At 39.9% G+C, this 16,157-nt stretch overlaps 1 protein-coding gene across 1 annotated transcript in view; it reads left to right on the top strand.

Moving 5' to 3' along the window:
* The window catches only part of LOC138364241 (tRNA-dihydrouridine(47) synthase [NAD(P)(+)]-like), a 37,403-nt gene extending 21,631 nt beyond the window's left edge, over positions 1-15,772 (top strand). The window contains exons 8-12 of the mRNA XM_069323602.1: positions 2,960-3,136; positions 3,513-3,672; positions 5,137-5,288; positions 8,573-8,751; positions 12,648-15,772. Coding sequence (XP_069179703.1) covers positions 2,960-3,136; positions 3,513-3,672; positions 5,137-5,288; positions 8,573-8,751; positions 12,648-12,717 — 738 coding nt within the window. The 3' untranslated portion in view covers positions 12,718-15,772. The remainder of the gene's footprint in view (positions 1-2,959; positions 3,137-3,512; positions 3,673-5,136; positions 5,289-8,572; positions 8,752-12,647) is intronic.
* Positions 15,773-16,157: the final 385 nt, after the last annotated feature.

Here is a 16,157-nt window from a genome sequence, read left to right as displayed (position 1 = left end):
TATTTTCTTCGTCCATTTTATCCTTTCAGTGCTGAATTTAACCCCTTTTCCACTTTTACTCTTAAAAACTTCTATAGTTTTCCACTATAAAACTTCTCTGTACACTGAGAGATACACAATCAACTCTTGACTTTGGAAATTGGAAAGAAAATGTGCTGGTGCATTGTGTCAAGTGATTGCAATAGCACAAAATACGGTTTCTTTCATGCCACTGTCAACTTCTCTGGCATATATATGTTATTCTAATTACCATTTTTATACTGTTTATTCAGGTTTCTATTAAATTATGGTGTCTTGAGCATCATAACATAATATTTACATTTGATTTATATACTTTTATGCATACTGGCATAAATTTACGAACTATATCATATTGTTGTTCTGTCGATCCTTTTTTTTTCTGAGCAAGGCCCCCTTCAAATGTTGCCCTGAACCCCCTGAGGCATAGTAATAATCCTGCATCATCACTAGTACTCCTTGCTTGAGTAACTTTGAACCACAGAGACAAGTAACCTTTGGAATTGTTTTGTTCCATAATTCAGGGCAAGTAGCAAAGTGAAGATCTTATCCTAATCCGCCCCAAGGAAAAACTTCTCGGGCACCAAAGAGCACATCGGAAAACGTAACTCTCACTCTGAACAATGATCGAGGTTTCTAAAATAGCCAGTAACTGTTCTGAAACTGCATTACTAGCAACTACTCTTATGTCAGTCATCACCAGGTGGCAGCACTAGCTAATACAACTAGATTGTGGAAAGTGGATGGATGTCAGGCCTTATGTATAGCATCCATCTCACAAAGTGTGCTGCTCTACAGAAATTGATGAGTATGTACTCATGAGTATCGAAATGACGAGTATGTAAAGCGGGAATGGCTACTCTATTCACCATCCCAAGGTCTGCGCTGCTTTGCACTGCTTTGTATGTCATCTATTGTCCAAGAAAAGTTTTTCCTTTGTTTCATTGGGAGATGTACAGCCAAAGAGTTCCAGTACATTATTTAAGGGAGAAGGATAATGCAAGAGTTCTGAAATAATATATATAGCCCCTCTCTGAGCAGTCATTCATCTGCTCTTGTGCCCCCCCGCTTTCTTCCTCTATCTCCTGTGTACAAAGTTCATTTTTGTATCTGCTGGTATACTGGCTGAGACTGGTCAATGGCCCGGGGTTGGGCGTGGCAGTGTTGACCTGGTGACTCCAGCTGGTAGTTAGTGACCTGGTGGCTCCAGCTGGTAGTTAGTGACCTGGTGGCTCCAGCTGGTAGTTAGGGACCTGGTGGCTCCAGCTGGTAGTTAGTGACCTGGTGACTCCAGCTGGTAGTTAGTGACCTGGTGACTCCAGCTGGTAGTTAGTGACCTGGTGGCTCCAGCTGGTAGTTAGTGACCTGGTGACTCCAGCTGGTAGTTAGTGACCTGGTGACTCCAGCTGGTAGTTAGTGACCTGGTGGCTCCAGCTGGTAGTTAGTGACCTGGTGACTCCAGCTGGTAGTTAGTGACCTGGTGACTCCAGCTGGTAGTTAGTGACCTGGTGACTCCAGCTGGTAGTTAGTGACCTGGTGGCTCCAGCTGGTAGTTAGTGACCTGGTGGCTCCAGCTGGTAGTTAGTGACCTGGTGACTCCAGCTGGTAGTTAGTGACCTGGTGACTCCAGCTGGTAGTTAATGACCTGGTGACTCCAGCTGGTAGTTAGTGACCTGGTGACTCCAGCTGGTAGTTAGTGACCTGGTGACTCCAGCTGGTAGTTAGTGACCTGGTGACTCCAGCTGGTAGTTAGTGACCTGGTGACTCCAGCTGGTAGTTAGTGACCTGGTGGCTCCAGCTGGTAGTTAGTGACCTGGTGGCTCCAGCTGGTAGTTAGTGACCTGGTGACTCCAGCTGGTAGTTAGTGACCTGGTGACTCCAGCTGGTAGTTAATGACCTGGTGACTCCAGCTGGTAGTTAGTGACCTGGTGACTCCAGCTGGTAGTTAGTGACCTGGTGACTCCAGCTGGTAGTTAGTGACCTGGTGACTCCAGCTGGTAGTTAGTGGTACTCTTCACTTGGTGGACAATAGTGTTGTTAAGCCAGGATTCAGTAGGGCTGACAATGTTTATGTTCAGTATTGATATTTAATGATAGTTCTGGGGCTGGATTTATTTATTTCTCCAGTGACTTTTCTTCAACACACTGACTGTAGAGTCATGCTTGAAAATTCCCTACAGAGCTATGTTGTATAGCCTCTTCCTAACAACATGGCCATGTGTCCAAGGACAGTGGGATCTTACCCGAGGGAGCAGCCGTGTTGTATATAGCCTCTTCCTAACAACATGGCCATGTGTCCAAGGACAGTGGGATCTTACCTGAGGGAGCAGCCGTGTTGTATATAGCCTCTTCCTGACAACATGGCCATGTGTCCAAGGACAATGGGATCTTACCCGAGGGAGCAGCCGTGTTGTATATAGCCTCTTCCTAACAACATGGCCATGTGTCCAAGGACAGTGGGATCTTAACCGAGGGAGCAGCCGTGTTGTATATAGCCTTTTCCTGACAACATGGCCATGAGCAGCCGTGTTGTATATATATAATCTGGGAAGCTTTGTTATGATAATGAATGAATGCATTAATCACTGAATATCAGTATAACTTAAACTTTGCTGAAGAATTACTGTATATTATTTGTTTGGAAACTATTGAAAAAACTTTGTTATAATAAGCTGAATGTGTTAAATGTTTTTACATATTATATTTTACATATTATTATTTTTACTTGTTATCACAAGTTGAGCCTGGCCCCCAGACCAGGCTCAGGGAGTAGAAGAACTCCCAGAACCCTCTCCAGGTATATTGTGGACTTTCTTACTGTATTCTTGTAACTGTATACATGAAAGGTGTACAGTGAAATGGTTAAAAAGAATTTGACTTATGCACTCATTTATTAATGCATGAAATATGAATACAATGTGAGAGGGGTTTGTATTGTCAGGGTGGTGGTAGTGCACTGATGCGACGTCACGGCTGCCTGGAGCACATGGTACGAGGTATGACGAGGGTTCTCTCCAAACCCCTCACACTGAAGATGAGAACAGCTATTTATCGTGATACTCAAGTTGCTCATAAAATTATTGAGAAAGCCAAGCTGTGGGATGTATCCATGGTTACGGTGAGTTTTGTCCTGTAGTCCTGTTTCTTGTGCAGACGTTATGACAATGCAAAGTGAATATAGTAATCCATAGTATAAATTAACATAAGCCTTGACTTCTAAAGTCCATATATTAATTCCTGTCTTTGAAACAATTTTGACTATTTGCATTATATGTAAATATAGTGTTGATAAGTCATTTCATGACCAGTATTAGTAAGGGAAGTTGTTATTTTACTGAGCTGTTGTCTTTTAAAATAGGAATAAGTGTGTGGTATTAGTTATAAGTGCTACACTTTTTCTATTGTTCATTTTTAGAGTGCTGTATTAGAAAACCAAATTTGTCATGCAAAATAATTAATTCCTCAAGTTTATAAAAATGGATTTGTAATTTCAGCTTCATGGACGTTCAAAAGAACAGCGATACCTGAAAGTTGCTGACTGGGATTACATCACTGAGTGTGCTGAAGTGGCAGACCCCATGCCATTATTTGGAAATGGGGATGTCCTCAGCTTTGAAGATTATAACTATCATCGGGAACATTCAAAAGTAGCAGGTAAAGTCATTTTATTTACAATATACAGTACTGTATATGTATTTATAATCATGGTCCCCAAAGTATCAGTACAGTGCTTTGAAGGTTGGTGAACTTAAGTGTATGGATTAGTTTTAACACCTTCGGACTCTTTAACGCCGCTGGCGTCAACCGTTTTTCTCTCGAGTCCAATCCGGTGATGCAAGCGGTGTCCACATTTTAAAATATTTGTTAAAAATTTTAATTTTATCCGATCAATCTGGGAGTGGTTTTAGAATGAGCGCATTTAGAGTACGCACAATTTGATACTCAAATGAAAGATGTAACACGAAAATTGATGTCGGAACACTGGAAAGATTATAAATACGCTTTTGGTCCAAAGTTTAAAATATTTGTTAGAATTCTATTTATTGTGTTATTATTATGGGACTAGTTTTATAATGTGCGCCTTTAGATTGCAAACAATTTGATACTAAAACAAGGGACGTAACACGAAAATTGATGTTATCAAACTGAACGAGTATACACATTAGGTTGTGGTGTGCCAATTGGTGTTCGTTCATGGGTAACTTTAGGCTTGCTGCGGGGAGTCACGCTGGGCTTTTAGACATTATATGCATATACACCTGCAGGGAATTTAATTGTGAATACATTTATACCAAAACGAACGATGTAGCACGAGAATTAAGGTGAGAAAACTGAACCAAGTATACACATCTTACTGATTTTCTGAGCTCACGGGTAACTTTTGCAGAATTTAGGCTTTGCTGTGTTGAATCACGCCAGGCTTTTGGACATTGTATGCATATACACCTGCAGGGAATTTAATTGCGAACACAATGATACCAAAACGAGCGATGTAGCACGAGAATTAAGGTGAGAAAACTAAAACGAGTACAGTATACACATTTCTGTGTCGCCGTGTGCTCGCCCGCACCGCTGGGGGGCATGACCTCAAAGTTTTTGGCGCGCATGCCCGGGGCACGAAAGTGTTAACCCTTAGATGATGGTTTATGTCATATGACGACGTGGAGGGAGGAGGAGCCAGCTCAGATGAGCCATCAGCCCGCCGCTCCAGTTCTTGAACTATGAAGATTGCCAACTAGAGGAAGGGAGGGTGTCAGAGAGTCTCCGGGGCTTCCCAAGAAAATGACGTTTCATTACATTTAATGCAAGTTTTTTGTATTTTTCTTCACTCACCCATATTTATTGTAAATTTTCCTGAAGGGGGATAGGGTAAAGTTTTTATTATAATAATGAATAATAATAATAATAATAATAATAATAATAATAATAATAAGAATGTTTACTTTGGCATGATGTAGCCCCCTCCAGGGTTTCAATAACAATAAAACAATATTGTCAGTCTTCTGGCCATATGAGTTTGTTCATTTTTTACTCCAGTAGCTTGCTCACCTCATTTGATATCTCTTTTATTCCAAATTTGATACTCTGTGACGTATTAAATAATATTTGTTACTGCAGGAATGATGATAGGTCGGGGTGCACTCATCAAACCCTGGATATTTAAGGAAATTAAAGAGCAGCAGCACTGGGACATCTCCTCAAGCGAACGTTTTGACATGCTCAAAGACTACGTTAATTATGGCATGGAACATTGGGGTAGTGACACAGAGGTAAGAGTTGCAGGAAATGTTTTAAGCCACACACTGCTAGTCACCTATTTCTGCATGTAGGCAATATTAAGGATACGCTATACAAAATCTAACATACAAAGGAAATATTTAGAACATATAATTGTGGAGGAATATACCGTATAAGATACAGAAACCTATTGTTTTGGCAATGTTAAACTCACAAGAACTGAGGTAAGTCCAGAGATAAACAAACACAGACACTGATGTAATGTGAGAACTTGGAAAGTAATGAGCTCATTTCCACATCTGCTGTCTTTTCCCCCTGGCTTCAGTACTGGGTGCCTAATTTATCTGGACTGCCAGACAATACTCTACTGCAATTTTGTCCATGTGAATGTGTAAAAGGTATTCCATTAGCTGGTGCATTTGGAAGGAGGTTTTCCTTCATCTTTAGTGTTGTTCTATTTGGGTATTATATATATTTTCTGAAGAAGGAACTTTTTACACCTCCTTATTCTTAAAGTTTGGATAATTTGCAGTTACTTTTGCAATTTTTTTAATGCAGAACCTTGTTGCGGCAGATTTGAAAGCTTGGTATTTCTTTGGAAATGTGCTCAAGTTCTTTGATAGTCAAGAGTTTATTTTCCAGCTTCGGGTGGACTTAAACTGATGGGTTTAAGCGAAGTTCCAGCCTTCTCTTCTACAGAGGTAGCAGCTAATTTACTTGCCAGGATAGCTGTATTTAGCTGTGGATATTTGTTTTGCATTCCTTGCCTGCCTGCATGCATACATGTTTTGTATGCATGTGGTTGTAAGCCAGTTTTTAAGTCTTCCATAGTCAGTCTCTGTCTTGCTTTCCATCCTTTCTTGGCCTTTCTATTTACAGAGAATAAAGTGCAGAAGGTGCTCTTAGAGCCAGTCCATATTCCAGCCATTGACTCATGCGTTCCAGCTAAAGTCTGATTGGAGTTAGTGGTTCAGCTTTCCATTAACTTGCTTGAAACAGAAGTTCTGATCTACATGATTGTTACTTGAGTATGGACTTCCCCTATTCTGTCTTGTGGCTCCTTTCACAAGTTCAGGGACTGTTGTTTTGGGAAAGATGCACAGGGGCCTCACACTCATGCCTTTCTTGCTTCCTTACATGATAAGTCCCGGTGGTGGTGAGGGGAGGTGGTGTCTCCAGACAGTTTGTTAGCCTTTCAGCTGTTCATCCCTAGACTTAGGAAGTGGTGTGGAAGGGTTTTGTTTGGGCGTGGTCTGTCAGGTCTGTCCATCTCAGGCAGCCTTCCTTTTCACTTCTGTATGAAAACCCTATTGGTTTGTGTCCATCGATATGAAGGATTCTTTTGGTACATTATAGTCCACCTGGAGCTCAGAGACTTCCAGGATTTTCTGTTGGTAACATAAGCTTCTACTTGAGAATGGCTAACCTCTTCATTGCACAAGCATTTCAGGAATCTTTCTCTGTGTGTGCAAGAAAAACAAAATTCTTCAAAATTATTTTGCCTTATATTGCTGAAATATGTTCGTCCTGTTCATGAGAAAAATAATATAAAATTTATAAATCAACTACTTTGACTATAATGAAGAGATGAAGTTTTGACGGCTGCATAAAATCTTTACCACTCATGATGTATCTTCAGGAGGGGTCACTCCTGGAGGAGGGGGGGGGGTTGCTTTGTCCATTTAATGTATTGTTTCTAAGAGGAGAGCCTCTTGTGGTTCCCTGAAGCTATCCCACTGAGATAGCTCCAAACTACTAGATCACATAAGTTGTAGAGTTCTGTTTGGCCTCCCGGAGATCAGAGCCAGAACCCAGCTCCCCCCCCCCCATCACTATCAGAGGTGCAGAGAGCAAATAATATGCCACCTCACTTGGAGAGCATTCAGAAAGTCAACAAATCATTACAGACATTTTGTGGGTTCAAAAGAATGAAAGCCTGGAAAACTGCCAAATGAACTCTCCAAAACAATGTAAACAAACAATTGAATCTCAAAACTAGCTCCAGCTCATTAATACCAAACTACTGCCACCAGTGAAGTTGGAGCCCCAGAGCTTCCCCAGCTCTTCCAAATCAGTTCTGTTGCTGACATGACAACTCCAGTTGTCCACTAGAGTGCTCCTGGGTTGCCAACCAGTCACACGGGTTCCACTGCTTCCAAGCTAAGTTCGAGCCATACTTGGACTTTGTCCTGTCGGGGGTCATTTGTTTGTTTATTGTTCCAATATTTGTACTGTATTTGCTTCACCAGCTTCCTCTATGGGCTTTTTAGGGTTGGGTTCCATGGTGGCACCCTCTCCCATCACTCGACATGTTTATAGACGCGTCAACTCTGATCTGGAGGCAGATCAGGGTAAACAGGGTTTACCTCTTAAACCCTTCAGGGGTTTAAGGTTTGCAGGGCAAACCGTCAACCCTGGTTTGTGTCTCAGAGATACTGCAGGACCATCAACAGGGGTTGACGGTTTGCCTGGTTTGTGTCTCGGAGACACTGCAGGATCCGTGTGAGGGCAGGTGCCCTCCCGGTTGCAAGTCTTTTAACCATGTCGTGGCACAGTCGATTAAGGCGTGTCTGGGATCCTCTCGGACATAAGTTCGAACATTCATCACGGCCCTTGTGGATTTGTTCATTTAATGCATCACGCTATTGTGATTTCTGTGTGTAATGATTTGTTCATCTGATCTTGGGCTTCGTGGCCTGGGTTTACCAGGTAGCTCAGGGTCGCAGGTCGGGTCCATTCTGTTGAGCACGCAGTCTAGTGTGTGAATTTGTGGCTGTGGTATGCCTTGAGGAGGACTTGGATGCCTCTGGACTCCATGTTTCAGCTTTATTGAGATTGCTCCTCTGTAGTTTATTGCCTGAACTGAGGGAAAGGGGGTGCTTAGGTACCTTGCCTTGTGGAGCTGGATGTGCAATGTGTTGTGTGTACTGTACAATGGTGGTGTGTGTAAGTGCAGTCTAACTCCTATACATCATGTGCCGAATATAATGGTGGTGAGAATACATAAATTCCAGAATCCACAATTCTGTTTTATATTATGGAGTAGGTGAAAGATGTTGGTGGTCCTGAGTGAGTTTGTGTGACAGAGAAAAAGAAAATGAGGAGCTGAGGGAGAGAGTGAGAAGTGGGGGAGAGGAAGATGAGCAGGGAAGAGGGTTGGAGAGAAGGGTAGAGGAGGGGGGGAGTTGAGAGAGTAGAGATAGATAGATAGATAAAATGTATATGTATGTATGTATGTATGTATAGAGATAGATATATGGATAATTGATAATTGACTGAGCACAAATTAAATCTTGCATCCACTTTGGTATTTCAGGGTATTGAAAAGACTCGACGATTTTTGTTGGAATGGCTGTCCTTTTTGCACCGTTATATCCCTGTGGGCCTCCTAGAACAAACCCAAAAGATTAATCAGCGCCCTCTGGCATATCGTGGTCGCAATGATCTTGAAACTCTGATGGCATCTCGTAGCGTTAGTGACTGGATCAAAATCAGGTGAGAGAAATGTGTCTGTATCTATTCTTGCTTTAATAGAAGATTTTCATGTAATGCAGAGAATAAGATAAAATAATGTGATTGAAAATTACCACCCAAATCCTTGTACACGTATTGAAAGGAAAGTGACAACATTTTGGTTCTTCCAGGACCCATCAAGTTGTATTGAACATTTGTCACTTTCCTTTTTTTTCATAAGAGTAGGTTGTTTATTAATTTTCATTAATTGTTCAATTTATTTAAATCTTAATATCTTGATACTGTACTCTGAATCCTAAACCCCAAGATACATGCTACAAATTTAGAGGTGTCAGAATATGAAATTAAATACTAGCATGATGATGATACTGATGATGATGATACTAGGTGGTCATGTTAAACTTAAACGAGCCGCAACTAACATTGTTGAACAACCCTAGCAACGTGGGTTGCTAGGGTTGTTCAACAATGCTAGCCAACCCATATAATGTTCAATCCATATAATGCTAGCAACATGGGTTGTTGCTAGTATTATATGATTATCCCTCTACCCTCATGCAGACTATCTGGAGCCATATAGCAATTGTTTTGTGCTTGTTTGTAATCATTTACTTGTATGCCCACAACTGTTATCAATATTTAGTGTATATGTAGTACAGTACTTGTGATTTGCATATGTTAAATCATTACAACATTTACTACAATCCCTGGTAGCTTTAATTTGGCTTCATGAACAACATTGTATGATTTGCCCAATATGTTGGCTCATCAGGAGTGGAAGGATTGGATTGGGGACCAATCATTCGAAAACTTCTTGCAACTGAAGATGAAAATTGCCTTGGATCTGGGACCTGTACTACTACTGCCCAGGCATCAGACAACAAAGCAGGATTGTGTTACTGTACTATGTTGAATGTCAGGAATAGAGGCTGATTGTGGTGAAGATTGAGTACCATATGTTGGGTTTATGTGAGACATGGGTAGCGATGATTCACTATGTAATTCACACTTGACTTTTTTCCTGGATAGTGAGTGTTATTTCCTAATTGCTTTTACCCTCTAGGTATAGAAAATGGCTATTACAGTGGAACCTCAGTAGCTGAACGTCTCAATTTTTTTGCAAATTTTTCGGGTTACATGCTCAATTTCTTCGTAAAATTTGAAGCGGTTTACAAGCTTTGCCTCGCTTTGCGAGTTTGTTGATACACATATGGATCAACCGAGCGCGTGGTTCCTGGTGGCACGGGCAACTGCGCTTCAGTTTACCAGTGCCTCCCACCTTGTGACGATCGTGCCTCCCACCTTGTGACGATCGTGCCTCCCACCTTGTGACGATTGTGAATTCTTTGTAAAGTATTTCATTGTATTTTCTGCTTTTTTGGTTTCTAAACATAAAAGTAATTACTGGCATTATATATCATGCTATGGGTTTCAAGAAAGTCAGTGGTAAGGTTCAAAGGATGACGATAGAGGAAAAACAAGTGTTTTAGAGAGATTCTTAGTAAGACAAGCAAGCAGTGAGCCACAAGCAGGTCCTAGTTGTATGCCTGCAAAACGTAGGAGAGAGAGTACCTCAAAGAAGTCATCACTGCCTGATGTTATAATGGAAGGGAATTTCCCTTCCAAACACTAACACCTCTCCTCCTCCACCCCTCCTCATCGTTTTCCATACTCCAACAAGAGTCATCAATAAAGGTGAGCTGTAACTTGTACATACAATAGTAATAAATATTTGTGTGTATTAGGTATGAAATGTATTTTGAAGTTAATATTTTTAGGAGTGTGGAACGGATTAATTCAATTTACATTATTTCTTATGGGAAAATTAGTTTCGGTTTGCAGATTTTTGGTTACGAGCCGACTCTGGGAATGGATTAAATTTGAAAACCAAGGTACCACTGTATTTCCTGCAAACATTCCTTTTGTGATCAGAATAGACTCTGCTTCTGTCACAGTGTGAGTAGTCTGTTCCAGGTAATTGCAATAACCTTTGAGGCACCAACGAGTGGTGCCTCAAAGCCATGTTGCTACTTAATGGGAACAAATACCTATCTCTTCCTCCTGGCTCATTTGGTTTCCCTCAAAGAGGATTACAACAACATAAAGACCTTGCTGGACACCTTGCAGTATGATGAGTCTGGCTGGGAGGTTATGACAGACAAAATAGTAGCATTCCTGATAGGTTTCCCATAAGAGTTTTACTAAATTTCCCTGCTATCTTTGACTTTGGGACAGCAGGGACACCAAGGGATATTACCACAGGCGGGATTGGCCACAGTGGACCTATTTATCTTTGGGGAGAAACATCGTCAAGTGCGAGTTACTGGTGAACCTCCGGAGGGTGCTGATGCACTGCCTTATGAAACGGTGTCACAAATCAAGATGATAAGTTGGCAGCCTTCTGTTCAAGACTTCTTCTTTAACACTTTGACGTCGTGATGACGCTCTCGGTGGCATCAAAACAATACACACAGTGTGCGACATGACAACGCCATCAACAATTAAAATATTTCTAACAATTCCATTTATTGTCCAATTTTTATGGGACTTGTTTTAAAATGCGCACTGTGCTATTGCCAACAATTTAATACTATAATGAATGATGTAGCACAAAAAACAAGGTCAGAAAACTGGAAAGAGTATAAACATTTGAGTAACGTATCGCTCTCTGGCAACGCTCGGCCGACTTTAACCTTAGCTTGGCGGTACACGCATCAGGCTTACTTTGAATTTCCAACATTATCTCACTACTATATTTACAGATCGGTTTCAGTTGTCATCATTCATAAAAATTTATTTGTATTTCCTTATACTTTCACTTTATGTAGCCTTATTAAATTGATCTTTATTCACTTTTTTTTTTTTTTTTTTTTTTTTTTTTGAGATATATACAAGAGTTGTTACATTCTTGTACAGCCACTAGTACGCGTAGCGTTTCGGGCAAGTCCTTAATCCTACGGTCCCTGGAATACGATCCCCTGCCGCGAAGAATCGTTTTTTCATCCAAGTACACATTTTACTGTTGCGTTAAACAGAGGCTACAGTTAAGGAATTGCGCCCATTAAATCCTCCCCGGCCAGGATACGAACCCATGACATAGCGCTCGCGGAACGCCAGGCGAGTGTCTTACCACTACACCACGGAGACTGCTTAATTCATTCCCTTGTCTGTTTTTTTTTTGCAATGAGTTTAGAATTGCCCTAATTACATTATATGATAGTTTAGCCATTGAATTATGCAATTTATTCTGTGGCCTTTGCTTCTTGAAGTGCTGACTGGTAAAAATGTTGTCCACAATTTTATAGAAACACCTTGAGTGCCTTTCCAACACGAATGCAGATAAAATAAATATATATATATATATATATATATATATATATATATATATATATATATATATATATATATATATATATATATATATATATGTCGTACCTAGTAGCCAGAACTCACTTCTTAGCCTACTATGCAAGGCCAAATTTGCCTAGTAAGCCAAGTTTTCATGAATTAATTGTTTTTCGACTACCTAACCTACCTAACCTAACCTAACCTAACTTTTTCGGCTACCTAACCTAACCTAACCTATAAAGATAGGTTAGATTAGGTTAGGTAGGGTTGGTTAGGTTCTGTCATATATCTACGTAAATTTTAACTCCAATAAAAAAAAATTGACCTCATACATAATGAAATGGGTAGCTTTATCATTTCATAAGAAAAAAATTAGAGAAAATATACTAATTCATGAAAACTTGGCTTATTAGGCAAATCGGGCCTTGCATAGTAGGCTGAGAAGTGCGTTCTGGCTACTAGGTACGACATATATATATATATATATATATATAATATTTCGGTATTTTGTAATGCATGTTTTTTTGTGTAGGAACTTTCTAATCATTTTGTTGTTCCTTTGTTCTCAGTGAGATGCTGCTTGGGCCAACTCCGTCCGACTTTGTGTTCCTACCAAAGCATAAAGCTAACGCCTACTGAATTACTTTGTTGTTTGTTTACCTGACATTTATATATTAGTAAGATTTTGCAGTGCTCTGTGAATGATATGCTAGTAAGGGTCATCTGTTTGTTGTTTGACCTGCTGGGGAGAGATAATTGAATATGTTTATTGCAATTTACTCTTAAGATGTGATCATTTATTTTAGTCTAGTGTTCTATTGCAAATATTTTAGAAATAGAAGACAATATAATTATATTGTACTATATAGCATTTTATTGTGCGTGCCAGTATCAGTACTGAATTTTTATGAGGTCAAGTATCATTGTTACACAAAAATTATCGATTATCAAAATTTTATCTTTATACAGATATGTCCTCTAATTTTTTAATGTTCTATCGATACGAGTATGGGACTACTTCAGGGGCTATGACAGGGGACTGCTCCAGGGACATAAGTATGAGACAAGAGACTGCTCCAGGGACATAAGTATGAAACAGGAGACATACAGGGACATAAGTATGAGACAAGAGACATACAGGGATATAAGTATGAGACACGAGACATACAGGGACATAAGTACAGTATGAGACAAGAGACATACAGGGACATAAGTATGAGACAAGAGACATACAGGGACATAAGTATGAGACAAGAGACATACAGGGATATAAGTATGAAACAGGAGACATACAGGGACATAAGTATGAGACAAGAGACATACAGGGATATAAGTATGAGACACGAGACATACAGGGACATAAGTACAGTATGAGACAAGAGACATACAGGGACATAAGTATGAGACAAGAGACATACAGGGACATAAGTATGAGACAAGAGACATACAGGGATATAAGTATGAGACAGGAGACATACAGGGATATAAGTATGAGACAGGAGACATACAGGGACACAAGTATGAGACAAGAGACATACAGGGACACAAGTATGAGACAAGAGACATACAGGGACATAAGTATGAGACAAGAGACATACAGGGACATAAATATGAGACAAGAGACATACAGGGACATAAGTATGAGACAAGAGACATACAGGGACATAAGTATGAGACAAGAGACATACAGGGACATAAGTATGAGACAGGAGACTGCTCCAGGGACATAAGTATGAAACAGGAGACATACAGGGACATAAGTATGAGACAGGAGACATACAGGGGCATAAGTATGAGACAGGAGCCATACAGGGACATAAGTATGAGACAGGAGACATACAGGGGCATAAGTATGAGACAGGAGACATACAGGGACATAAGTATGAGACAGGAGACATACAGGGATATAAGTATGAGACAGGAGACATACAGGGACACAAGTATGAGACAAGAGACATACAGGGACATAAGTATGAGACTGCAGTAATGAATGAATAATGTACTTTATCAGAGTACTTTCACAAGGAAGAATAACAGGGATGAGTTGACTATGAAGGATAGTTTTACTTGTAATAACTTGGTACATGCTATAACATTGAGAGTTTGTCATTTCTTGCAGTTGACACCAGAAATTTACCATATTTGTAGTTTGTAAACAATATATAAAAAGATCAATTATAATTCATGTCTTGCAAACATATGTATTGTATGTAGTAAGGCATATAGTACATAAGGGGCTCCTGTGGTATGAACACATATGGGGTTCATATATATGATTGATCTGTTTGTATGTGGCCAGTCACCTATCTAGTTCTCAGTGCATGAAAATGTCTTGCTCGTTGCTGTTAATTTGATTTAAATTTTCATGCAATACAGGTGTTTTGAGCAAGCTGCAATTTGGAGGCTAGCCTACACCTTGATACCACCAGTAGCATGTTGTGGGTGGGAGCAGATACTATAAGAATACTTACACAAAAGTGGCAGCTGTCATTCATCTGTTGTGTTAGTGATAGTATCAGAAGGATTTATTTTAAAAGTTTGAGGGACCTTGGACAAAAAAATTCAACCTGGTTAAGGAAGTTGTCTAAAAAAGGTACCATGTCTAGAGTGAAGGCCTCAGGGAAACCAAAGTATGAAGAGATGGCGCTAGCCATGATGATTTTTGAAGACTGGTGAAAGCACAAAGTTTTTCCATGAGGATGAGTTACCTTAAAATAGACGTGCCTTCATCATCTTTGAAAGTTGGCCGAGTAGATTATGTTGTTGAACATGAGCAGATTTATTAAAGAGGCATTTGAAGTAGTACTTCTACCATCATGGCCTGCTCTAAAGGTAGTTTGGCCTCTTTTTATTTTTTTTTATTTTTAATCAATACTTTTTATGTTGTATTTTTAGTTTGGATGCAACTGGGAGAGAGATTTGGGAAGACGTGGCCACATTTGGCCCAAGTTCTTAATTTTGTGACATGGGGGGGGGGGGTTATTTATACATGATCCTTCCCACTGTGGGATGTTGGTCTATGATCCTTCCCACTGTGGGATGTTGGTCTATGATCCTTCCCACTGTGGGATGTTGGTCTATGATCCTTCCCACTGTGGGATGTTGGTCTATGATCCTTCCCACTGTGGGATGTTGGTCTATAATCCTTCCCACTGTGGGATGTTGGTCTATGATCCTTCCCACTGTGGAATGTTGGTCTATGATCCTTCCCACTGTGGGATGTTGGTCTATAATCCTTCCCACTGTGGGATGTTGGTCTATGATCCTTCCCACTGTGGGATGTTGGTCTATGATCCTTCCCACTGTGGGATGTTGGTCTATGATCCTTCCCACTGTGGGATGTTGGTCTATGATGGTTCAAAATCCTGAAGACCCAGGTAGAAAAAGTGTTAGTTAATGTTGCATTATAGGAAATTATAATTAAAGCTTGCCCAACAATAGGTTGTTTTATATTGCTTAGTATTGTGATAGAGATTGAAGTGACAAGTTTAGAGTTAACCTTCAGGTAATTACATGGTTGCAGACTCTGTGAAACATCATTACAAATTACGTTGTTAAATATCTTGACAGAAAAACTAGTTTGGATTTATGGATCTAATTTAAGGATATTTGCAGATACTTTATTAATATTGTAGTAGCATAAAATTTATAAAGAAAAAGCATCTGAATAATACAATTTACCCACAAACTATAATTGTTTTAACCCTTGGATAACGGATGTGGAGAAATGATCATACCAGCCTATGCACAAAAAATATGGAAAATTTACCCCCCAAATTATTCATTTTAGAATTATTAATTTGCATGCAAAATGTAAGAAAAAACATGAAACAATTAATATTTGCAGTTTCACTGGGTGGAGGCGCTCTGTAAGTCTGCGTTTGGCACTTGTCAACGCCTGGTGTTCGATTTTGCAGAAGCTTCCTGTTTTATCCTCCGATGTTTCACCAATTGTTTTGAAACAATTGGTGAAACATCTTGATTTTCTTTATTTACACCCACAGAGAGCTATTATGTCCATACAGTATTTGCATTTGTACACTTGAAACACCAGACAATATTTATTTAAATCGTCATAT

This window comes from Procambarus clarkii, chromosome 13, assembly GCF_040958095.1.
Source record: "Procambarus clarkii isolate CNS0578487 chromosome 13, FALCON_Pclarkii_2.0, whole genome shotgun sequence".
NCBI classification, from domain to species: domain Eukaryota; kingdom Metazoa; phylum Arthropoda; class Malacostraca; order Decapoda; family Cambaridae; genus Procambarus; species Procambarus clarkii.
Note: the sequence above shows the minus strand (reverse complement) of the source record. Positions and strands in the feature narration are given on the sequence as shown.